This window comes from Narcine bancroftii, chromosome 4 (genome assembly GCF_036971445.1).
Source record: "Narcine bancroftii isolate sNarBan1 chromosome 4, sNarBan1.hap1, whole genome shotgun sequence".
Taxonomy (NCBI): Eukaryota; Metazoa; Chordata; class Chondrichthyes; order Torpediniformes; family Narcinidae; genus Narcine; species Narcine bancroftii.
The window spans coordinates 182,644,614-182,671,489 of NC_091472.1; the positions used below are offsets into that span (position 1 = coordinate 182,644,614).

At 42.3% G+C, this 26,876-nt stretch overlaps 1 protein-coding gene across 1 annotated transcript; it reads right to left on the bottom strand.

Annotated features, from left to right (window-relative positions):
- Positions 1 to 136: 136 nt before the first annotated feature.
- On the bottom strand, positions 137 to 25,729 carry fbxo21 (F-box protein 21). The gene is made up of 14 exons (XM_069936165.1): positions 25,635 to 25,729; positions 25,521 to 25,579; positions 23,494 to 23,557; positions 19,224 to 19,359; positions 12,385 to 12,479; positions 12,127 to 12,248; positions 11,709 to 11,855; positions 11,070 to 11,197; positions 10,852 to 10,988; positions 9,868 to 10,044; positions 8,727 to 8,859; positions 7,640 to 7,830; positions 2,130 to 2,287; positions 137 to 644 (listed from the first exon to the last, which is right to left on the bottom strand). The coding sequence occupies exons 1-14, from the start codon at positions 25,727 to 25,729 to the stop codon at positions 472 to 474; spliced, it is 1,815 nt and encodes a 604-aa protein (XP_069792266.1). The 3' UTR covers positions 137 to 471.
- Positions 25,730 to 26,876: the final 1,147 nt, after the last annotated feature.

Consider the following 26,876-nt stretch of genomic DNA (forward strand, 5'->3'; position numbering starts at 1 on the left):
CATTCAGAAACATCAGATTTTAAACCAGCAATTTTGTTTATAAAATTAATGGATTGGATATGTTATGTTCCCACGCGATTTTTCTTTCAGATGTTTTCCTCTAAGCAATGCAAAGATAAGTCAACTGACAAAATAATACCATTAAAAAATAATTTTATTGTCTTATGGTATTTCAAGTCAAAACCAAGAAATTTCCAATGAAACAGTTTCAAGTTGTACAATGAAGAAACACAATTTATTACCGTCAGCAAATCAACTGCCTCAGGTTTGGGCAATGCAAAGATTTAGATATTTTCATCTTATTTATAATAGACATAGATTTCCAAAGCAAGTAAGGTGCATAAAATACATTTATAGATGGAGCACATGATGTCCTGAGATACAACACATTTCCAAACTTGTATTGAAGAATTCACTTGGTTTGTCCTGCTCTTTAAAGATACATTTCATAATTTCTTCCCAAAATAAATCTCAGGAATGATTATATACCTTCATTACGAGCTGTGATGTCAACACCAAGTCATCTGGATACTGGATCTGCAGTTCCTCATTTGCGACATAATGTGTGCCACAAAATTCTGAAAAGTAACGGCCAACTTCTTTATGGCCTATTTCCATTGGGGATGAATTATAACTAAGATTTTCTGCAATATTAATCAGGACACAAACATTTCAAATGTCAGGATGTACAGGCATTTATTTTCTAACACTAAATATCCTAAATTAGCAGCATTCTTGTTTCTGCTGCAATATGCAAAATGTTTAGCCAAAGATCACCATGTACACAAGAAATGAGGAGTTTTTCTCATCTGAAATCTATATGCCACACATTTGATGATGGCAGCAAGGAAGCAGACTTTGAGGATTGGTAGATTTGTTTGGATGCAAACAGATTGAATTATTACTTCAGTTACAGCAATTATAAAACCAAAAAAACACTGCTGCCTGTCAAGTCAGATAAAAACCAAATAAATAGGTTATCTACTCGTTTCACGACACAGCCAAAAAGAGCCTGACTGAAAGATTTTCATCGCAGCTTTTGTACTCACCGAGCAGGGACACATCTACAGGGTTATTGACACAAGGCTTGGGGGTATGCTAGCGCTAAATAGTAGTATTCATGATGCATTTTCTTTCTTTCACTCAGAACAGTGTGTGTGGAACTAGCGAAAGGTTTAGTGTTTATTAATATTGATCAATTTAGTTTTAAAGCCTCGAAAACAGCAGTAAGACAACAAAAGGAGAATATATAACTGAATGAAGTGTTCATGTTACCCTTCACCTAATACAGATTAGCAATGTAGAAAAACTATAATTTTGATGATTTATTCAAAATTTTGAACTTTTAATATTTCATTTTACAAACTATTTAAAAAGAACCAAGTTCAAACCATTTTGGCAATGCACTACTATAATAATTGTTTGCTATAGTATCATTCATCTTAATTCTGCAATATAACAAATCTAGCCAATTAATTACTTTTATCCAGAAAAACAAACTCATCCTTAAACTCATAAGAACCAACTAATTCAGCAGCCAATTCATCTTTCCTCCTAGCCATACTCAAGTTTCCTACCATGCTGTAGTCAGAACAGGGAAATTTGTCATCAGAAGTCTCCGTGCATTGGTTAACTGCAAGTTCAAATTTGTCATGTCTACCAAGGACCGGTGAGAAAGTTTGTTTTGCATGTAATCCAGTTAACCCATTTACAGGACAGCAATAAAAACAATAGAGTGCAGAGTTAGAGAGCAAGCAGAGAGCAGAGCAGAGCAAAAGAATCAACATCTTACTAGTGTAAAGTTAGCTCAAGAGCAGTACAATAGCAGGACAGAAACACCCCTCAAATCTGGTGGTACGCGATTGCAACTCGTGTTATCTTCTTCCTGTGTGCCTGGGATGGGTCTTTCAATACGTTGGCTGATTTTTCAAAGAAGCAGGAAGTGTAGATGGGATCAATGGGGGGAAGGGAGGCTCTGTGTGATGATCTGAGCTGCATTTACACCATGATTTTGAAAAAACTTGTACAATTTACTGCTAATATAACTTCCAGCATCCAATGATATCAATGGTCACAAACTATTCTACAAATTAACAAGATTGCAAGTCAAACAACACACGTTTACCTACCTTGTGCAGCATATCTGCATGAACCATCTTGAACAAGGACGTTGTAGAATGGCTGATCCGGCCCATGTGGTAGATTATGAACTCCCATAGTTCTCATCCAATCCAACCCCATCATACACTTTGGGTCCCATCCATATATAACACAGTCATACCCGTATCTAAAATAAAAATAATACAGGAATGCACTTTAAAAAGCAGTGGACATTCATAGCAATAGGGAACATAGACATCATCATGTTGCATGTCCTGGAATTTCTGAGATGAAATATGCAAATTGCACACATCAATGGGGTATGTAGGGCTCTGTAGGTGACATTCATAAAAGGGCAATAAGCAGCAAATGCAAAGATGACATAGGAATACATAAGGTTTCTAATGAGTTATACATACATACAATTTTAAGGGAAATTAAATAGACCAATTTTACAAGAACATTTCTGAGGAATTACCAAGCATAAGAAAATAGAGTAGACCATTTGCCTTGTCAAACTACCGCACTATTCAACAACACGATGCTGCTGAACCCCCCAGTCCCTCAACACCTCTTCTGTGCCAGTTCCCCATAGTTCTCAATTCACTCATCTTTCAAAAACCTAACTTACTGCTTCTTTAGTACCTTCAATAACAGCCTTCACAACTCTCCAGGGTAGACTAGTGCAGTGATTCACCTCCCTATCCGAAGAGAAATTCCAATGCACCTCATCTTGAAATGACTGTCCATTTTCTTGTAACACTGTCCCTTTGAGACTCTTCTATTAATGGGGACATTTCAAGATCTACCTTGTCGTTTCCCCTCAAGATCTTCAGTTTTAATAGGATCATCATTTTCTGAAAGCCACAGATACAGTTCCACCTTCTTTAGGCACTCGTTATAGGAACATTTTTTCATCCTAAGAATTAGCTCAGTGAATCCTTAAAGAGCCACCCAGAGAATTGTAGTTTCTGTCGAGGAAATTGCTGCTCTTGATCAAACTTCCAAATGCCTGTAGTGAGATTTTTCCATCCATCTCTCAAATCAAGAGGCCCAGGTGAACTCACGACTGTCAATGCTTCAACTGTGCTCTATAATAGTTAAAAGATCACTTCTGTAAGCTTAACTGCCATTATTATCTAATAGGGAACTTCTGTGCAAGAGATGGGCTAATCATAAGACAAGTTCCTTCTTCCCAAAATGTTTTGAGTGAAAATTGAGATACTGTTTTAGCTACGTTGCTATCACAAGCACAGTGCAAGTGGTGCTTACTTTCAAAATAAAGATAAGATGCCCTAAGATATTCAGTCAGAGCATTGGCAAGAGATGGATTGGTTTACGACAAGCAATTCTACTAAGAACATAGCTAGGACATTTGCATGATACAGTTACCATGGTGTACACCAAAGTTGGCACACAACCCTCAAAGTTTTCTATTCAAAGCCGAAAGACTATCATGTTGCTGACAAAGATATAACAATTGGTCCATGGCATTTCCATACAAAGAACTGAAGTAAACTGGAATACAACGCTTCATTTCATTTTTAACACACCACTTGTGATAAAATTGCTAATTTGTTCACCATCAACCTCGCTAGAATGGAAACAGGCATTGAATGCAAGCAATACATCATCAAGATTCAGATTCAATTTAATGTCATGGTCATAAAAGTGTCATATTACATGGCTTTTCCCTGCTGCAAGGCAGACAGATTCACCATAGGCAGAAATTGCCTTAAGCGCCTCTTACAGTCAGGGAAAGAAGCAGAAGAGACCCCCCCCCCACCCCCCAGAGTCACCGAGTGTCCATATATTTGCCTCCAAGGCCTCCGCCGCCACGCAGAGTCCAGTCTAAACCCTCCAGTATCCCAGTTCTGATACCAGGTATTCCTTCAGCCAGTTTCAACCCCGTCTCTAGCAATCCGCAGCCCAGCTCGTCTCCCAACAACAGCCTCCAGCAGCCCCCAGCCTCCATGGGTTCCTCACCTTGTGTCGCCAGCAGCCCGTTGCATGCATTGGTCTTTCAGCCAGAGCTCCCCCACTGGTCTGCCGCCGTGGTCATCGACCCTGTGGGTCATCTATGCTTCTCCTTCTCAAACGGGGGATGGTCTCATCGTTTTCTGGTGCCCTATACCAGTCCTCCACTCCTCTGGAGTCTCTCACCCCCTCATGGCTGCTGCTGCTATCTTGGGCGCAGACTCATGGGATTGTAAATAAAGCTGTCATCGACTATAACATTCACCAAAACAAGATGACACTGAATGCATTGAGAGCTGCTTACAATAGCACCCAACTCCCTGCTAACAACTCTGACAGGACATCTTGATATCCTCCAATACAATCTTCCACAGTGCATATGACAATATCACATGGAAAGAAAGCAGACTCTTTGAAAGAGCACAGAAAGTTATTGCAAATTAATTTTTTTTTTAAATGCAGAAAAATTATGAACAGTACTTTTAATTGTACGCCACTAAAGATCCAGATAGCTGCCTACTGGAACCTGTAGTTTGAGAAAAATATTTCCCAAGAGCGAAACTCTTAGCAACCATGATGAAATCAAGCACAGGAAGCGGATACTCCTGCAGTATCCACTTGAACTTTGTTTGGAAGTCTGGTGGAGTGACCATAACACAGGATACAAATATAATTATAACTTTCAACAAGAATAATGGCAACCAAATAACTTACAAAATCAATCAAGCCTTGATGGAAAATTATTGATGCTAATCAGTATGTCAAAATACAAGCCTTAACTAAATGCATTAACCCAGAAATGCACAGAAGTTTTAGAACAATTAAACTTACCATCAATCTGATGTTATCAGCTAAAAGTTACAGTACAAAAGCCATTATATGCTTTCTTTACTGACCTCAAAAAGTCATTCCATTCTGTGAGGAGGAGCAGTCTATTTAAGCTAAAAAGTGCTAGTATGTTGTCAAAACTTCTCAATGTGATCTATTCCTTTCAAAGCAACACGAATAGTAAATTAGCAATGAAGGGACAATAGCAACATCTTTCAAAATCTGCGGTACAATTAAACAGGGTTGCATCCTGGCCAAATGTCCTTTGGAATGTTCTCTTTATTCAGCCTAATCAGGGTGTCCAGTCACACTCCAGGATATCAAACAGTAAATATTAAGACTGCGAACAAGAATAATGGCAACCAAAGTGTTTTCACTGTAAAACAAAACTGTGCTAGATTTTCATCAAGGAGTTCCGATAATATAACAGCAGCATTCTGAACTGAAGAAAACATTGAATAGCTAATGAGCACACTCTCAGGCAAATAAAGCAAGAGATCAAAATTCAAGGGACAGGATGTCGTTTAGTACTGTAGTCTCAGATATATATTTTTTTAAATGGGCGAGTTGCTAGCAAAGAGAAATTTAAACATGGGGCTAAAAAAATTAAATTTTCGCAAGATCCGTCAGTGAAAATGTGCAAAATTTGGCACAGAAGAGAACACACTGCAAAGTTGTTGATAAATTCACAATTAGGTAGGATTAGCAAAGAATACTAATTCTGCCAATGAATACAGCATTATCAATTTTATTGGTACAAAGTAATAGATGTTAAAAAGTACAAGTTATAGTCTGTCTGCAAGCATCTCAATTATCCTTCAACAAAGGCCAGTGGGGGTAATGGAGAATGATGGCGTTTATGACAAGGGGCAAAGACCACAGCTTCAGTCTCTGAAACATTTAGCAGAAGATGTGTTAAATATTCTGTCCATTTGACATCAGGATTTTAAAAAGACAGATTTGACTTTAAAATTTAGATGCCTTCGTGGAAACTAAAGCTCTAGGAAAATAACTGATTTAATTACATTTTGTTCAACCTTCAACCATTTGTTTTCAATGAAATATACAAAGAGCTTAAAAATAATGATTTTTTTTCCCATCGTTTCCCTAGATTGGTCTTATTTTAATTTTTAGAAAAGATTCAGCATTTATAGACTCCATGCTGTCCAACCAGTATAATTCTGGAAGTTCACGCTAGTTAAGTTGCTTCCTCTAGCAAAACGAAAGCTAACTCTGTATGCACCCTTCTCTGAAACTACACGACCAAAATTTTCCAGTTGCTTCTTTGGTTTTGTCAATGACCTTAGATTGGTGTTCTCTAGTTATTACCTTCTAAATGACCGACTCGTGCTCCACTTTCACACCCAATCCCCAGATCCTCGAGATCAGTACCAACCATGAATGATTCAAATACTAACATTTCAGTTTTCTACATGCAATTTGGAGACTCTCCCATTACTGGAAACATTTTCTCCATGCCCACTCTATTCAGGTCTTTCAATATTTGGTAGGTTTGAATAAAATTATCCCTCATCCTTTTAAAACTCCAGTGAGTACAGACCCAGAACCATCATGTTAACTCTCATTCCCAGAATCATTTTCATGAAATTCCTCTGGATTTTCTCTAATGCCAGCATATACTTCATAAGATATGGGACCAAAAACTGCTCACAATACCCCAAATATGGTCTGACCAACACCTTATAAAGCCACAACACCCTTACTTTTATATTCTAGTCCTCTCAAAATGAATATTAACATGGCATTTGCCATGCTTATCTCTGACTCAACCTGCAGCTAACCTTTAGCAAATCCTGCACAAGGACTCCCAAGATCCTTTGGACCTTTAACTTCTAAATTCTATTAACTTCTATTAACTGGAGGTCCACATAGAACATGTAGCAGTGAGTAGGAAATTTACAATTAGTTTTTTTTCAACAAGCTCTTAAAATTATTCCATTAATCCCAACCTTCTGCCTTTTATTCATAACCCTGTAGTAATGTAGTGTATTCTATATAGACAAATTACATAGAAATAAACACATTCTGGCATTTTATCTGCTATGCTGAGACAAACTAGCACAGAAATAATATTGCAGTGGAAGAAAATGGTGTTCTGCAACTTGGCAAGGATGCAAGAAATGCTGAATTTTCAAGTTCTGTGCCAGATCTGATCATCTGTTTTGGTCAAAGTGAAATTTATGTCATTCGTACTTGACTCATTTAGAGGCAATTTTAAAGATAACTGCATTCTTTGTAGTTTAAACAAACCTGGTAAATAACACTGACTATTGTTATAACCTGATTTGTCAGAACTACAGACGGATTGCAGAAAGGAAGTTTCATTTAGACATTTATCATGGAGGAAGTGAACTGTGGGTATGGCTGTTAATAACATCTACATCCTATATCTCAGCCAATTAATATCTTTGAAAAAAATTGAAGTGTATTCCTACTGTGATTTCTGTCCCCGTGTGTTGATGATGTAATTATCAATCTGTTCTTCACCCCCTTTTCTGAAACCCATTTACCAGATGTGAGATGGTAAAGAAAAGTTTTTAAAAATTAATAGCATTATTCTGCTTCATGAGACTGTTAATTTAAGGAAGATTTATTTTATCAGCACTGAAAACAAAACGTTTGGCTTTAATAACCTCACAATACCAGCCTCCAGATTTTAAAAGATTAATCTGGATATATCTGTAATGTAACAAACATGGTAAATCAAAATGACCTTTTGTGCTTCATGATGAGTCCCACCGAAAACTCAATTTTTTTGTGTTTCCCCTCTGAATGCCGTTTCACTTGAACTTCAGTTGCTTGGTTCTTGTGTGCAATTTGCTCCAAGGTAAGGTGAACCAAGTGTCCCACTACACCATGCTGTAAGGGATCCACTGCCTGTATGTGCTGAAGAATGTCCAACACCTGTGACAGTAGTTGAAAAGAAGGAGTTTATAGATATCAGTAGAAGTAAAACCATAGGGATCCAAATGCAGAAAGTACAATAATATAATGTGTAGGCAGCTGAAATCATGATATTCACAAATGTAGCAGTGCAAACTGCATTCCATGTACCAAGCCCCTTATCTCTCCAAACATGGTCTCAACAATAGTTTTGCAACAGGCTAACTGGAACTTGCCCTTTATAAAATGTTTCTTGTTCTGAATGTACTTGTGGTAATAGTTTCATAGAACTAGATAACGCAAGAGATCAATCAGCATCATACCTGCTCTTTAACCATGGCCCTGCATACTTTTCAAGTACAGCTCCAATTCCATTTACAAATATAAATGGAATAAATAATATTTGCCATTTATCAGACCATGCCCAAATATTGTCTAGGACGAGCTGTATGCAGGCTTTAATTTGTTGGAATCTCAAATGGAATTGAACATTGTTCAATCACTAAATATTGCCACTTCTGGTTTATGATGGAAGATCATTAAAGCAGCTGATGAGTGGGATCAGGGTACTACCCTGAGGAACTTTTACAGTGATGTCCAGGAGCTGAGATGATTGACTTCCACTGACCACAATTATTGTGCAAGGCAATTATGGGACTGGTTTCCCCTTTGGTGCCCTTTGATTTCACTTTTACCAGGATGCCTTGATACCACACTTGGTCAATGCTGCCTTGATAGCAAGAGCAATTGCTCTTGCATTCCTCATGGAATTAAATTCAATATTCACATTTGGACCAAGGCTGTGATGAGATTTGGAGCCAACTGGTCTTGCATTCTGCAACCAGAGAGCATTCCACAAGCCTATTAGTAACCAAGCAAACCTCTAAAACGTTGACAAGAAACTCAGTTTCAATTACCTTTTCTGGATTGATCCCCAAGTGAAAGTAAAGTCTGGCTTGAAGCATCAAGTATTGAACATCATCAGGAGCCAAGGTAAGATACAAATCAAGAGCATTCCGTAGTAATTGGTAAGACTGGTCACTATCCTCTCTGCGAATCACAACAAGATTTAGACAAAATGCAAAAATATTTCTCTATAATCATCCCTTTCACGAAGATCTATATTTGTTTGCTACGTTGAGGGTAAATAGCACTTTTAATCACCTAGAACGTGCATTTACTTGGAGAGTTTTGCCCCAGAATTTCCCAAACCACATGATAGTTAATTATATAGTTGAAAGTATTGAGAATGCTGCTATGATGCCAAGTGCTCACACAAGATCTCAAAACAACAAAAGGAATACATAGATAAATAGTATGGTTCTTTTGAGTCAGGGAAAGGTGTTGCCAGAGTACAAACACATGCAAAATGAGGCTTCAATTCAAAACCAACGGCAAATGCTTTAATAATGCAGTATTTTCTGCATTAAAAGTTTCTACCCAGATTCTGTGCTCATGTCTTGGAGCATGACTTTGGATTTTCAACCTTTTGACAGAAAAACTCAACACTCACAATTTTTGAAAAAAAATTCTGCTGCAAGAGAAATTGGCAATCTTATTTCCTACAACATTTACAAAAATTCCATAAGACATAGTGAACTGACATCTAATCTTCCATTACTTAAAATTTCTAAGTAATTTATACAGAAGATAACCAATCATGTTCAGATTTCTCCAAACATTTAAAGCAGTACAAACAGGAATCATTATTTAAAAAAAAAAACAGTAAACCATTCAAACAGCTACAGTATCTTAAGAATTTAGACAATTAAACATTGTTCAGATTCAAAATTTATTATGTAACGCATTTTGAAGCCACCCCTTTGTCTTTAACCCACAAATTTGTTCAAAATATTACACATCTTATGTCCCTACAGGTAAACAGACCTTCTCAACATCAATTTCCAGTTATTTACACAGGGAAAGCAGCAATCAAATGAGAGTAGCAAAGCAGAGGCAAGAAATTCTTTCTTAATTTTTTTAACAGTGGAAAAAGATTTTGGATGAAAGATTTTCAATGACACAGGTTCAGGGTATATCTATTCATCTATTTCTTACCTCTTTCCTAGGTGGAACAAGTTTGTTACCATACGGAAAAGCACGTCCTTAATAGTTACAGAACTGTAAAAATTAGCTGCAACTTTCTGACCAATTAGATGCTCACATTCTTTTGCTGTACACCGTTTCCCATTGTCAAAAGCATCAATGTAAGTATAATCCAATATATCAGAACTCCTGAATAAGAGAATATGAAAAGATTCAATTACAAACATAAAAAAAGCATAGTTTTAATGCAATGGTAAACAATGCAATGGTAAAAAGTGAATCAAAATAATTAGCTAATATCTGGGGAACTGCTCGTCTTTTCTCACAACTATGGAATTAACTAATAGGATTTATTAAGAGTCCTTGCACTGCAAAAGGATCAGAATCCATTGAGGATGTGTTCAATTCATCTGATTTTGCTCAAGTTTAAAAGTGGAGAAGGTTCAAAAGCCTCATTACCAAAACTATACATTAGTTAGAGATAATTTGTATTGAGGGTGAAACTGTCTTAAATGATTGTTAAAAAAAAACACCTTGCCTAAAAATATGTTGTGCATTCAAATAAATCAAATCTGGTGTGGCATGTACTTCTAAAAACGGAAGACTGCTCAGACATTTTCCCCGCATCCCAAATGATCATAGTGAACAATACTGCACACGTCAAGTGGTACTACATTAAATCACCACACACTAACACCACCTTGAATCTAGGTAAATTGAATAGGCAATCAAATCCATATTAAACCTTAATCAGCCAAAGATGGATACCAAACTACAGGTGGCTATTCAGAGAGGTCACGTGGTCCATAAAATAACTTCTTTAGGAGAGAAGTGAACAGGTAGAGTGCAGGACTTGGATATCTTGAGGTTTGAGGAACAAATTATTGCAGTTGTTCAAGGAGCCTGACTGAGAGCGCTGTTGGCAGATTTTAGTTTCTTTCATAATCAAACAAATTAGATCATATTTATGCTTCAAAAACATTTAGACATCATTACCCCTCAGGTTTTTGGCACCATCTTAAGAGAAAGTGACCCGGAAAGCTGACTGGCTCCAGTTGTATACCCAGGTTCTTGCCAATTGTTGAATATACCACGCAAAGAGTGATAGGAATTCCCTTTTTTTGTCTAAGCACCTTGATGCAAAGAAATACAGAAATAGCCATTTTAAGAATTTATTTCACATGAGGCAACGCTTCATCTTAAATGACATATACCTCGTGTATGTAGGAATTCATTGGATTGTAATAATCCTCTTCATTCCCTTTAAATTTCAGTTGCTTGTATAAGACGCAGTTCATAACGTCCAGAGCCTGTTGTTGAAGTTTTAAGTCAATAAATACATCTGAAAAGTGAACCAGGAAAAAGTTTACAAAAACAAATTGCACAAATTGTTGATTTCACAGAATAATGCAGAAGTATTTTTGTTCACTTTTCATATAAAAAGAGCATGCGTGGATTTACTTAGAAGAAAAATCCAGATGATTTACATTTCAAATGATATACATTTTCCCACCCAAAGAACATTGTTGCTACCTTTTGAACATCTTAACAGTTTTGCAATACTCTTAGCTGTTCAGAAAAATACATACAAAATAAAGTGTTGGTTCCAAACTCTCTGTTCATGGAAAGTTTCTAAAATGTTAAGGACATTGGTCACAGCTGCATACATAAAATCATGTGGGTTCAAATATCAATCAAATCCAATTTCCTCAAATGCAAATGCCAGCCTATTGCATGGTTGACCTTGGATTTCACTGTACATTGGAAGACTGGGTTAGGTTAAAATTAGCTAAAGAACTGGGATTATTATTTAAAGATGCATTCCAAGTGAGAAATCAAGTTAAGCAAATTACCTCTTTCTGCAGTTATACTTGGATGAGACGATTTTGTTAAACGCAATACTTTTTTCACCTCTTCTGTGATATGGTTCAGCTGTAACAGGATATCGTCCAGAGAGGTGTCTGCTAAAGGGTTGCAGTACTGGTCTATGAGCACAACACCTGTCCAGAAGATAAACCAAACCTTGGGTTTATATTCATAATCAGATATTGTAAAATCATAAAACTTGTTATATCAAATACAAACATGCAAGTGCCCCAAATGTAGTTCAGCTGTTATTAATTAAGGTGCATTTAGAGTGACAGGTAACTACGTTTCAGCTGCACGTCTTGATAATTTCTCAAATTCTCATCTTTCTAATTGTCAAAAAAGAAAATATATATAAACATTAGATGAAAATTCTGAGGAATATGTTTTTTTTAATGCATTTACCTTTTATTAATTTTTGCTGCTCTGCAGGATATGAGAGAAACTCCTTCAATTTCACCATTATATTCTGTTGTCGCAGAAAGCACAATATCTTCCGAGAATAGTACTTCCAAGTCAGGTATTTTCTGCATTATTCAAAAGCATTATTTGTAAGCATCCAATGCTTACAATTCAGATTAGATAAGAAAGCCACATTCCTTCTCAAAGTACAATTTATCCTTCTTGCTTTTTTAAATCTGTGAATTAATATAATTTACATACCTTCCATCCATGTTTAGAATAGACAACAATTCATCTTCAATAAAATGGAAAGGACTGCCTAGAGCCTCAATATCTTTGAAGCCATCAACAGGAACCTGCCATCAAAAAGTCTGGTTACAATCAATGCCATATGATCGCCATCTGCTGGCAAATGAAAATATTTTAATTGCTTCGCAATACAATTGTCGTATTAGATATTGTTTAATTATTCTGTTTCATATCCACGCAGAAGTCAGGCATGTGAATGAGGTTTTAAGAAAAAAAGAAATGAGCAGAGCTCTTGCACATACCACCCCCTTGCAAGGGGTTTGAGGGGCAGCCCTCCCATTTGGAAATTCCTTTTGAAAATTTACACACAAAATTATCCAGTTTCAAGCCTATTTTATTGCATTTTCAATGTTAAAACAGACATTACAAAATAATGTGAAATGTATACTAATAACATTTTTATTATTTTTATCCTTGTAGTGATGTCAATTTATTCTTTTCCTTCTCCATACATTTTTGTTACCTTCTTGGTGTGTTTATGTTTAGCTTTGACTGTTGCTGAGAATTAGTCCTTTTTTTAATTTTAACTTTTCACACAATGAACCATACTGACCAAAATACACACAGACATTTCCCTCTTGAATATACAGTGTCATTTTCTCCCCTTCCCTCCCCCCTCCCTTCCCTCCCCCCCTCCCTTCCCTCCCCTCCCTCCCTTCCCTCCCCTCCCCTCCCTCCCCTCCCTCCCTTCCCTCCCCTCCCTCCCTCCCTTCCCTCCCCTCCCTCCCCTCCCCTCCCCTCCCTCCCCTCCCCTCCCTCCCTTCCCTCCCCTCCCTTCCCTCCCCTCCCTCCCCTCCCTCCCCTCCCTCCCTTCCCTCCCTTCCCTCCCCTCCCTCCCCTCCCTCCCCTCCCTCCCTTCCCTCCCCCCCCTCCCCCCTCCCTTCCCTCCCCCCTCCCTTCCCTCCCCCCTTCACCCCCCCTCCCCACCCACTAAAAGTTCAACATATATGATACATTAAGCCCATTAAACAATGTCATCACACAATGAAAATAAACAAGAAATTTGTGTCATCTACTTTTACATACTGGGTCAGTTCATTTCGTCTTCTTCTCCTTCTGTCATTTTAGGTGGTGGAGGTCCACGGCAGGACTTCTCTGTTGTGTTCCATGTACCATTACTGTATTCTCAGGCTCTCTTCTAATTTCCAGGTTGACACAATACATTTTTTTGCTACAGCTAAGGCTATCATTGAATTGGGCTTTCGAAGTGGGGGCTTTGTAATCCCAATGACTTTATTATCCACTACAGCTTCTTCCTTTTCCTTCTTTGCTTGGAATTCTTTGTACACCTGTTTGATGATCTACTGGGTAATGGAAGAAATCTTTCCGTGCAAAATACAGACAGGCAGTCCCCGTCCCCCCACCTCTTCAGATACTTGATGGTTTGTATGCATGAGAATGTTGAAATCTGCATCTGTCCTTTTGTTTTGTCCAAAATACCTCGCATGATACTAAATGAACTTTCCACTGCTGAGCCACAGAAACGGGAAAGTGAAGTCAGTGTGATCTTGCCAAGGTTAGGATAGTCCCTCGTTTTACTAATATTTGCCCAGAATGTATCTGCCCTAACTTCCTCCTTTGGAATGAGGTGAGTTTGAAGTTGAACTTGTGAACCTCCTGTTCATATTCTATGTCCTGGTCTTCATTAGCAAACTATCGCTAATTAGCCTTGATAGTTGCAAAAGGTGTTGCAATCTTGTAGTAGGTCTTATGCATATGGGGTCAATGGCAGAAATTGATCTAAGAAGCTTGTTATGAAGAGGCATTTTGGCTTCAAGCTTCTTTGCACATTCTTTTAGCTGCCTTATTAGGTCCTTTGCTGGATCTGTTGGCAGATCTTTCATAATCCGGCTCACAAGGTGATTATCTTTGTCTGGTAAGTGATGGTTTTTAATCACCAAGATCCAGCTTGACAAGTGAAGCATTACTTACATCCTTTAGAACTTCTGCTTTCATGGAGCACGTCAGGAAGTCAAGAAGTAAATTGTTCGGTTTGCCGTTAAGTTTATGAATCACTACTGGCTTGTCTGAAAGAGCAGGATATTCTTCTTCGGTATTGGTAAAACTGAAACCAATCCATACGCCTTCAGCCTTCCAACTAGTGAAGAACAATTTCTAACATATTCTCTTCTTTCGGCTTATTCCATCAGCGGTCGTCATCTTTTTTGCTGCCATTTGTTTTTGTAGTTTCTCTACTTCATTTCTGGATGTTTCATCACTGGTTATTTATCTCACATCAACATCCTAGTAGTTGTCCTTATCTGAAGGTGGCAGAAATGAGTAATAGCAGCAATGCATCTAACATACAAATGATGTCATACATGGGCATGACTTATACTACGTGGTTTATTCAAGTACTTTAGTAAGTACTCAAGACCAAAGAAGTAGGTGGTTTACACCTGGCAAATCCACTGCAAGTTTTCACACAAGTCTGCTGACCACTTAAAATCTGTGGCTAAGTTTTTCAAAATACTCATCAAATGGATCAAAGAATTCTTTTGCAGCATTGTGTGCATGGTGGCAGCTGTCCCCATCAACGTCTATGAGATGTGGGGCTTTATTTTGGCAGATATGCATCTCTAATCCACTCTTGGGTCCTCGTATGATATTGTTTGAATCCATTAGGATGGACACTAGATTTTCCCCTGGAATCTGATATTTCTCAAAAGGAGCAACAATTTCATTGTACAAAGTTTCACTATCCACTTTTATAACTGAGAAGGAAGGAGGGTGTTTCACGACTACTTCCTGCTGTCGGTCAAACTAAAATCTAGACAACTCTTGTGTTTGTTTCACTCTTAGCCTCATCTATGTTCATTGAAAAGTGTGTTGATCTGAGGTCTTCATTCAACTCCTCGGTAAAGGATTTTGCAACTCTGTGATTTGTTTTGTAAGAAGCAAATGTGTGATCTAACGTAGCTTTGTCTTTAGAGAGTTGTTTGGATAACTCTATGATTTTTGGAACCATCGTGAAATTAAGCGAGTACCTGGCACTAAATCCCAAAACTGTAGCTTCAGCCATTACAACTCTGTCTGCAATTGAAACTGTTGGTTCTGAAACAGGACTTTTTGGTGGCGCACTTTCTGCTTGTGAATTGAAGAAAGGATATATTCCATACGTGGTTCTCTGACTAGACAGTGGAGGCTTCTGACCTGAAGGAATTATCAAGTGGGGGAAAAAATGTCTATTAAATTCCAGGTCCCTTTTCTTAGATTGTGAAAATAATCAATGCTGTGGAAAGGTATGCAAGCTTAGCCTTAACTTACCTGGGAGCAATGTGTTTGTTTTTCTGAACTGCAGTATCTTCCTGTGTGCCTCTTTTCTAACATGGTCAACCAACGCTACATGTCCTTGACATGTCACACAGTTTTTTTTAAAATTAGCCTTATACAGTCCAATAATTTCTGCCCAGTTTCTCAGTGGATGAAATTGAGCCATTCACACGTCCAGAGATTTTTCACGAGTGGGTCACTTCTGTTTGCATCGATTGATGCAGTGTCTAAAACTTGAACTTCTCTACAAAATTACAATCCCTGGCAGCCTTACTCTATCAGGACTTTCTTTCCAGAATCTAAGCAAAGATAGCATGCACAAACACGCAGGAGAAATTTCACAAAACTCTGGATTCGAAGGCCCCGCTGCACTGCAGATGCCACTAGGCGAAGACGGGGATGCACGACTATTCGTTTACCAGCGGTTTTACACGTACTTTGTCTAGTGCATATAATCGGAAACACGGAAAATTCATAAGCCTGTATAGCTCAGGAGATAAATTACTCAAGCCATGTGCAGCTGCAGTTTTTATTGGACACATTTTTGTTATTCCATTATTTGGAACAGAATTGCAAAATTATTTTTAGCGTATGCAGTGACTAAGCAAAGCTATTTTCCAAAATATTATTCTCCCCCGTTGGAAACGCTCTGCAACTGAAGGAGAATGCATGGGGATGCACTGCTGCTTCTATACTGCTGGAAACGTGGCAGCCAAAGTCAGCAGAGCAAGATCCCAGCACTGCATGGAATGAGCAGAGGGAGCCAGAGCAGGAAGGGAGGGCACTGATCTGCCCCAGAGGGGAGAGGCACAGTTAATATCAAACACTGCACTGCAGGGCACACAACAAGATTCCAGAGCAGCTGGGCCACCAGGATAATTCGGCATGTTGTGCACTGCCAAAATCGGAGGGAAGGAAAGTGGAGGCAGATCTAGGCTGGGAATCTTCCTCCACCCTGGTGTGGCTGGAATTGAGAGGGCGGGACAAAGCTCGGCCTAGTTCTGAAGGCAGAGGAGCCAACAGTTGTAACTATAGAAGGCCGTTTACCCCAACTACCCTGCCAGCTACAAACCATTTGCCCATCCCAGACACTATTTTGGTGAAGTGAAAAAGGCACAAAATGGATTTTAAAAATGCAGAAGTGGATTTTAAAACTGTGCAAATCCGTGGAAACATGGAAAATTCACAAATCCGAGAAATGCAGATTGATGTAGACAATATGATTATTGATAGCATAACTGGTTTATGCACACATTACGGATGCGGACTGCTTTCAATTTCTTCAGGGTCCCTCAAAAGCCTCATTAAGACCTTCTTCCAGGACGTATAGCTATGTTTTGACAACAGCAGACTACACAACAGCTTGGCAATATCTGGAGGAGGGAATCATGACTGATTGAACTATCTCCCTGCTAGCTGTCACCATGGTCATGGAGGTGATCATTAGAGGGTTGGAGGGAAGCACATAAGACCTGGCTTGAGGCTGCTGCCTATCAAAGCATATATGCACGATCTCACAACACTGACCACGACCAAGGCTTGTACTGGACGCCTGTTGAAGAAGTTTCAAGAGAACATCAAGCAAGTTCGGATGAAGATAAAGATGAGCAAGTCCAGAAGCAACTCCATTGTCAAAGGAAAACTGGTAGACCAACTCTTCCACGTGGGCGATGAGACAATTACAAAAGTCTTCAGTTAAAACAGTTAAAAGCTTAGGTCAGTGGTCTAACACATCCCTCAAAGATCCAAAGCAGTTAATATCAACTCAGGAAGGATGCCATCAGTGGCCTTAAAAGCACTGACAGAACCGCATTATTTGGCAAGTTGAATCTCTGGTGATTGCAGTTTGGGCTCTTTCCAATCTTCACGTGGCCACTAACCCTTCATGAAGTTCCATTCTCAAACGGGAGACTGATCAACTCATACATAAGGAAGTGGCATGGTCTTCCAAGGTGCCTCAGCAGCACAGGTCTTTATGGCAAAGGAATCCTTGAGCTACTCATTTCCAGCCTTTCAGAGGAGTACAAATGCACCAACGACTGGAGATTATTTTAACAGAGGCAATTGATCCATCCTGGATACTGGGAAGAAATGGATTCCATCAGAAGCAATTAAGCAAGTAAAGGCGGCACTCAAGCACAGGGACATCGTAGGCCGAGTGAAACAAGGGTGGAATGGTCTTGGGGCAAGTAGACCAGTCTGGAACAAGGCCACTCCATCTCGGAGATGGAGGCTTGTGATGCAGGAGTTAAGTCGGCAGGAGGCGGCAGCAAGATATGCAAAGGCATTCACTCAGTCAAGGCAAGGGCAATGGATGAGATGGCAGGAAGTGGAGAAAAGGAAGACCTGTGGGAGATGGAGACATTCAGAGTGAGCTTCACCATCGGAGCTGCATATGATGTCTTGCTGTCTGCCACAAATCTCAGCCAGTGTTATAGGGAGGATCCTATATGCTCCCTCTGCCCAACTTCAGCAACACCAAAACATATCAGCCTCATTCATGGCTGATACACCTGACGTCAAAACCAGGTGCTATGGTGTCTCGCAGCAGTGCTGGAAAATTGGCAGATGAGTGTCAACGTCCTACCTCCCCCTTCATCCCAATGGCCATCAACAGCATTTGTCCAGGAAGGTGAGGGTCAAGCTGGAATGGGCACATCAAGATCAGAGGCTCTGGACAGTTAGGCAGGGCATGTGGTTGGAAGACGGCGGCAGACTTAAGCTGGATGCTCTCTTCCCAAATGAAATCCTGGAAACAAACCTCAGACCAGACCTTATGCTGCTGTTGGCCTCACTCCATCTCGCTTTCAGTGCCCTGGAAGGATGTTGTGAAGGAGGCTTATGAGCGTAAGAAACTGAGGTACACTGAGCTTGCAGCTGATGTGCAGAAACATGGCTGGAAGGCAAGTGTCCAACCAGTTGAAGTAGGCTGAAGAGGATTTGTAGTCACAAAAAGCAGTCAAATATCTCTCCAGAGCTGCTGAAAAGGGTAGTCAGTGCTCTGGATGAAGGGAAGGGATTCCATCTAAGCCCCCAAGTGAGTGAATGACATTCTAGGGGTTGAGCCTGGGACACCAGGATTCACTGCTGAACCCTCTGGAGGTGTGAGGGTCTATCAGTAAAACACTGAAGAAGGAGGCCATCCACTTGATAACCCAGAAGATACCACCACTCTCTTGGCTACCCAGCAGAGTCTTGACAGCAGATATCAGGAATGCAATATGGGATATTAACATCTAATCCTACATAGCATAGCTGGGGACATGCATCCTAACTATAGCAGCAGTTTGGTTGAGTTGTCAAATATCACCATCAACAAAAGAATCCATCAGCAGATTTTCTGGCTCGTGTACCAACAGCATCACCAACATTCAACCCCTTCACATTCTTGAAGTGCAGGAATTGTAGGAAGAAAGAAATGAAACAATATTTGACAACAATCAGAAGTACAGCACAAACTCACACATCAACACATCTTGATGTAGGGCTCAGATATCATTTACCATTACAATTCTAACCTCTTTTGTGAAAAATCGCTTTGAAAAAGTGTCCACAATCTTCCTCACTTTCCAGGCAATAGTATGTCGAATTCTGTATTCTTCCCACCAGTTCGGATTTCCTATTGTATTGTAGCATTTTATCAGTCTTGGCCACCTGCAAATTTAGATGCATTATGGTCACATTAGTATATTTTTTGCAGTTATGACTCAGCCTTGAATGCCAATCTACCCAATTCTTTGCTTAGATAACTCCTTCTAGCAATCAAGTTGCTTTCTCTTGCACTGCCATAAATTTAAGTTGAGCATAATTCATTTTCCAAATCGCATCTGAGTTCCACCCTAGCAGTGCACAGTGAAGTCAAGTATAGGCAAGTATTTGCACGTCCATATCTTTCATAATTGAATGCAGTAAATCACATCAAAATCAATGAAGTACTTATGGTTAAAAAAAATCAAGAAATGCTATAATTAATTTGAATATAATAATATCTCAGAAACAATAACATGCAATTTATAATTAGTTTGAGAAAAATATTCATAAGTCTGGGGAGAACTATCCTTCTCTAAAAGTATGCCAGGGAAAAACAATTATTTTATTTCTTCTAAAAGACAGCATCTTCTAGCATGGATCTCTGAAGTATTATCCTGGGCACTAAGTTTGGAAGTTCAATTTGAACAATATTGCCAACTACTCAGACAAATTAGTACACACCCTTGTTTTGAAGCAATTATGATGAATGTGCTCATGTTCAGGAAAAATATGTAGCCACTCCTTTCTATTGTTAATTTTGTTTTGTTCATCATTTGTTATAACATAATATTATTTCCTCCTTTGATACTTGGTCTTTCCCTGAGAGTCACCAAGGCCTTGCCTCTGCATTATAGTGAACCACTCCAGGATATATGCATAAGATGCCCAGCATAATCATTTTCCTTCTTGAACAAGAGCACTGCTTAGCTCTTGAACCAAATCATTATCAGTACATAGCTGACAACAGGTAACATGTGCCAAGATTCTGCCTCCCATATTTGATGGGAGTGAAAATCATCCATGAAATGAATGCAACAGTCTCCAGTGATTACTTTGATGGCTTGAAATGTTAAGCAGCTCAGAACTCATGATTCCAATTTACTCAGTGAATGGTGTCAGAAACACCAGTTGGCTTAGTTAAAGTTGTGATCAAGACAGCAGCATCATTAAGTGGGCTTTGGAGTGAGGAAAGAACCTGTTACTCATTTTTACATACAAATACTCAAGAATAATGGAAACAAGATATTGTTCTGCCCTCTAGTGACATTACATGCCTAGTTTCATTCTGCCATTCAAACATTCCTTTAAACATTCCAACTACAAGAAACTGAGAAATATTTAAAAAGTGTAAAGTTATCAACTACAATTAGTTCTCCTAAACTATAGCTAAATGATTTAAAACATTTAATTAAAAAATATAATGTCAATAATATGCGACATGAATCGTGTTAAAAATATGGGCAAGACTGAAAAAGGATCTCCACAATTAAAAACAGAGGCATTTGAAAATTCAAACAAGGATTGTGCTTTTAGAAGAATGGGGACAATTATGTTAACTGTATTTCAGAGCAGATTCCCCTCCCAAATGGATGACATACAGGTAACAGAGTTTGACCTGAATATTGATGCCTTTACCTTTTCTGTTGTCCATTTCCTAACAATTGTTTATTTCAACATGACATAATTATGCCTTGCTATGTTGCCAAAGGGCAGGACAAAAACCTTTGGGAAATAGAGGTCCAGAAGTACTCAATTTGATGTTTTAAACTCATAGTTATTATGCAAATTCTTCTTGTTCAGCCCAAGCTTCAGCAGTGTCTATGAATTTGAAGAATCACTGCATTTGCAATATGTATATTTAATACCAGCCTAAAGGTACATTACAAGTATGGGGTTGAACCTTGAATTACTTGCTCCAGTGGAAAAAAATAACGTGACGATCAAAGAATGAACAAGAACACAGAACTATTATACTTGATTATGAAAGCATGCTGTGTAGCTGAACTGTGTTTGAAAGTTATCACCATTTACTGCCTGCTGTGTTACCTTGGTAAAGTATGTTGATGTACTGTGAAGGACAGAAAAGACAGCAGTTCGTTTGATCCATGGGGAGAAAACTACAGGCTGTCTTTTTTGCCACAAAGAAAGATACAATATGAACCAGTGACTGTGATGCAGCAGCATATCAAAGCAGATGTAAGTAATGAATGTCTGAAATCTTGCAGGATTTACGATCTGGATTATCTCTAGCTGAGTGTCATTGCTAAGATGAGAAGCACTGTTTTCTGTGGAAATATTGTTTTCATGTCAATAAAACCCAATATGTACAGGTTCAAATCATAGATTACCTTTAAAACAGTGGACAACAAACCATTCAAAATGTTACTGCAGAGCTGTTTAAGACAATGCTTTTTGTGAAGAGGATCTCCAAACCCAACTCATGAAAGCTCAGAAGTATTTTTGTGATTTTTTAAAATAATATACAGAGAGTGGTAGATGCCAGGAATGCATTGCTGAGGCTGGTAGTGGAGGTTGATACAATAGGGACTGTCAAAAGGCTCTTAGACACATGGGTGTTTAAAAAAAAAGTAATGAGCGTGATGTCGGAAAGAATTAGATTGTTGTGCAGTGAGTTTGCATGGTTCAGCACAACATCATGGGCTGAAGGGCCTGTACTGTGCAGTAATATTCTATGTAACCTCATGTCCACACAAGGGAAGCAAAAGCCAGCAGAAACATGGTAGTGCAACATTTTAAAAAAACTACCCACCATCTGCCTTGTCAGGCACATCCCACCCCATCTACGGAAGTCTTCACCCAATAAAAGAAGGTCATCCTCAATCCCAAAGGAATGATGGAAACAAATCAGCGAACAAAATCAAATGAAGGAAAAATTATAAAAGATTAAAATTATGATGTTGAACACACAGCATATTTATAACACAACTTCTGTGCCTTAAAAATCCCTTGATTCTGTAAAATAGAACTGATAGCACAAAGATGAATTTGACCAGAATGTGACTGCTGTGTTACCTTGGAAAAGTATATTTTTCAGAAAACTTGACTTTTATCCTTAAACTATCCACAAATGTGGAAATAGCCTTAGCTCAGGAATGAAGGATGGAGAGGAGACAACAGAAAATCAATGTTGCTTTCATTTGATTAATAGAATATTTATTATAAATGACCTGGACAAAATAACAGAGGGATGGGTCAGTAATTTTGCAGATGACTCGAAGCTTGGAGATGTTGTGAAGACTGACATAAGTTAGAACAGGATACAGAGTTGGGTGGAAAAGTGGCAAATGGATTTCAATCCAGGTAAGTGTGAGGCAGTGCATTTTGGTAGGTCAAACTTGAAAGCAGAGTACATGGCTAATGGTGGGATACTTAATGTGGAGGAACAAAGGGACCTTGGGGTCCAAATCCATACATCTCTCAAGGTCACCGCGCAGGTTGATGGGACAGTTGAGAAAGCCTATGGTTTGCTGGACTTCATTAGTCAAGGGATTGAGCTCAGGAGTCGTGAAGTAGATGCAACTCCACAAATCTCTGATGAGACCACACTAAGAATATTATGTTCAGTTCTGGACACCTCATTACAGGAAAGATGTAGAAGCTATGGAGAGGGTGCAGAGGAGATCACCAGGTTGTTCCCTGGATTGGAAATCCTCATGAGGCAAGGTTAGCAGAGCAAGGGCTATTCTCTTTACACCAAAGAAGTATCAGAGGTGACTTAATAAAGGTCTATAAGATTATGAAAGACATCGATATTATAGACAATGGGCATTGATATGATAGACAATCAACAACTTTTTCCAAGGGCAGGAGTGGCAAATACCACATAGAAAGTGAAGAGAGAAAAGACATTAGGGGTAGGTTATTTTCTTACACAGCAAGTTGTGGGTGTCTGAAATTGCTTGCCGGGGGTAGTGGAGGCTGAAACAATAACATCATTTGAGATACTCTTAGACAGGCACATGGTTGAAAGAAAAGTAGAGGGTTATGAGGTAGGGAAGGTTTAGTTATTTTTGGTAGGTATACTTGGTTTGGCAACATTGTGGGCCAAAAGGTCTGTATTCCGCTGTAATGTTCCATGTTCTAAAGTCTGCATTACTAAGCTTAGCAATTATTTGGTGAACTCTGTGAGACCATGAAAAGGAAGCTGCCACCTTCAATTAATATTGTCCTTTTGGAAGTATCTCCATAGGGCTGCTATGAATGGATATTCATACTGTAGAAACAATATATTCTCACCTTAAAATTTTCAGGAAAACAAGCTTGTTGACATCATTCTTCAAGGAGTAGATTAGGAAGTGTCCTGGAATCAATAAATTAACACCTCCTGCAACATTCCTCATCCCCTCTGCAAACCCCACTTCCTCCTCCTCCTCTGAAACATGTTTATACGCTGCTATAGAGGAAAATCACCGAGGACAGCAGAGGAGTGATTCAAAAATTCTTCCAGTCAAAAAACAATGGAGATATTTAAATAAAGCATACACAATATTTGCATTTCCACAGGATCAATACCAAAAGTTCAAATGTCTCACTCTCATGATCAAAGTTCCAGCTTGGAGTGAATAATGTTGTCCAGGGGATTTTAAAAAAAATAGATACACTGTTGTCTCCTTCCTTTAAACTAAAACAAATGACGAGTTGCTTTCCAAAATCTGTTTCCAGGGAGGTAAATTCAAAACTAAGCTCCAAAAATTCCTTATTCCAAGCCCTTTAACCTCATCCACCCGTCTCCATCAATCCACACCTACAGACTCCCATCATGTTCAACAAACCTTCCTATCTCCTCCCCCCATGCCGGTGGGCGATCCCAGTTCTTATTCATCCTCCCCACCCCCACCCCACCAGCCAGTCTCTCTGCCCCCCCGCCCCACCAGCCAGTCTCTCTGCCCCCCCCGCCCCACCAGCCAGTCTCTCTGCCCCCCCCGCCCCACCAGCCAGTCTCTCTGCCCCCCCCGCCCCACCAGCCAGTCTCTCTGCCCCCCCCGCCCCACCAGCCAGTCTCTCTGCCCCCCCGCCCCACCAGCCAGTCTCTCTGCCCCCCCGCCCCACCAGCCAGTCTCTCTGCCCCCCCGCCCCACCAGCCAGTCTCTCTGCCCCCCCGCCCCACCAGCCAGTCTCTCTGCCCCCCCGCCCCACCAGCCAGTCTCTCTGCCCCCCCGCCCCACCAGCCAGTCTCTCTGCCCCCCCGCCCCACCAGCCAGTCTCTCTGCCCCCCCGCCCCACCAGCCAGTCTCTCTGCCCCCCCGCCCCACCAGCCAGTCTCTCTGCCCCCCGCCCCACCAGCCAGTCTCTCTGCCCCCCCGCCCCACCAGCCAGTCTCTCTGCCCCCCCGCCCCACCAGCCAGTCTCTCTGCCCCCCGCCCCACCAGCCAGTCTCTCTGCCCCCCCGCCCCACCAGCCAGTCTCTCTGCCCCCCCGCCCCACCAGCCAGTCTCTCTGCCCCCCGCCCCACCAGCCAGTCTCTCTGCCCCCCCGCCCCACCAGCCAGTCTCTCTGCCCCCCCGCCCCACCAGCCAGTCTCTCTGCCCCCCCGCCCCACCAGCCAGTCTCTCTGCCCCCCCGCCCCACCAGCCAGTCTCTCTGCCCCCCCGCCCCACCAGCCAGTCTCTCTGCCCCCCCGCCCCACCAGCCAGTCTCTCTGCCCCCCCGCCCCACCAGCCAGTCTCTCTGCCCCCCCGCCCCACCAGCCAGTCTCTCTGCCCCCCCGCCCCACCAGCCAGTCTCTCTGCCCCCCGCCCCACCAGCCAGTCTCTCTGCCCCCCCGCCCCACCAGCAGTCTCTCTGCCCCCCCGCCCCACCAGCCAGTCTCTCTGCCCCCCCGCCCCACCAGCCAGTCTCTCTGCCCCCCCGCCCCACCAGCCAGTCTCTCTGCCCCCCGCCCCACCAGCCAGTCTCTCTGCCCCCCCGCCCCACCAGCCAGTCTCTCTGCCCCCCCGCCCCACCAGCCAGTCTCTCTGCCCCCCCACCCCACCAGCCAGTCTCTCTGCCCCCCCGCCCCACCAGCCAGTCTCTCTGCCCCCCCGCCCCACCAGCAGTCTCTCTGCCCCCCCGCCCCACCAGCCAGTCTCTCTGCCCCCCCGCCCCACCAGCCAGTCTCTCTGCCCCCCCGCCCCACCAGCCAGTCTCTCTGCCCCCCGCCCCACCAGCCAGTCTCTCTGCCCCCCCGCCCCACCAGCCAGTCTCTCTGCCCCCCACCCCATCCCCAGATTTCCCTACTCCGCTCCATCGCCTGGCCCCACCCCAAGCCGCCGCTCCCGACCCACCTCTGCCTGAATTTATGCTTCCAGACGGTGCTCCGGCCCTGACACACCTCCTGCAGCTTCTTGCACGTCAGGCAGACACTGACCACATCTGCGTGACTTAACGAGGCGCAACACAATATCTGTTCCAGCACCTCCTCCGGCAAACCCGTCAATCTGCCCCCCTCCACCTCCTCCTCCTCCGTCACCCCCAACGCTTCCAGCTCCGCCATCTTACTGGCCACCTGACTGCGGAGATTTCCGTTTCCGGTGGCCCGGGGAACTTGGAGGTGCCGTGGGGGGGGGAGTTTGGAGGTGCCGGGGGGGGGGGGGAGTTTGGAGGTGCCGGGGGGGGGGGGGAGTTTGGAGGTGCCGGGGGGGGGGGGGAGTTTGGAGGTGCCGGGGGGGGGGGGAGTTTGGAGGTGCCGGGGGGGGGGGAGTTTGGAGGTGCCGGGGGGGGGGGAGTTTGGAGGTGCCGGGGGGGGAGTTTGGAGGTGCCGGGGGGGGGAGTTTGGAGGTGCCGGGGGGGGGGAGTTTGGAGGTGCCGGGGGGGGGGAGTTTGGAGGTGCCGGGGGGGGGGGGAGTTTGGAGGTGCCGGGGGGGGGGGAGTTTGGAGGTGCCGGGGGGGGGGAGTTTGGAGGTGCCGGGGGGGGGGGGGAGTTTGGAGGTGCCGGGGGGGGGGGGAGTTTGGAGGTGCCGGGGGGGGGGAGTTTGGAGGTGCCGGGGGGGGGGGGAGTTTGGAGGTGCCGGGGGGGGGGGAGTTTGGAGGTGCCGGGGGGGGGGAGTTTGGAGGTGCCGGGGGGGGGGGGAGTTTGGAGGTGCCGGGGGGGGGGGGAGTTTGGAGGTGCCGGGGGGGGGGGGAGTTTGGAGGTGCCGGGGGGGGGGGGAGTTTGGAGGTGCCGGGGGGGGGGGAGTTTGGAGGTGCCGGGGGGGGGGGAGTTTGGAGGTGCCGGGGGGGGAGTTTGGAGGTGCCGGGGGGGGGAGTTTGGAGGTGCCGGGGGGGGGGAGTTTGGAGGTGCCGGGGGGGGGGAGTTTGGAGGTGCCGGGGGGGGGGGGAGTTTGGAGGTGCCGGGGGGGGGGGGAGTTTGGAGGTGCCGGGGGGGGGGAGTTTGGAGGTGCCGGGGGGGGGGGGGAGTTTGGAGGTGCCGGGGGGGGGGGGGAGTTTGGAGGTGCCGGGGAGGGGAAAGCTTGGAGGTGCCGGGGAGGGAGCCATGGGTGCTGGTTTCTCGCGTCCCTGGGGAAATGCGTCCAAACAGTAGAGATTAATACATTTGGCCTCAAGAGTAAATAATCACAAAATAAGCCGAACATCAGTTTGCAAAAATGTCATACTTGAACAGCCTCAAATTCAGCCATGGGTATTGAGCCTCTGGTTGGTTG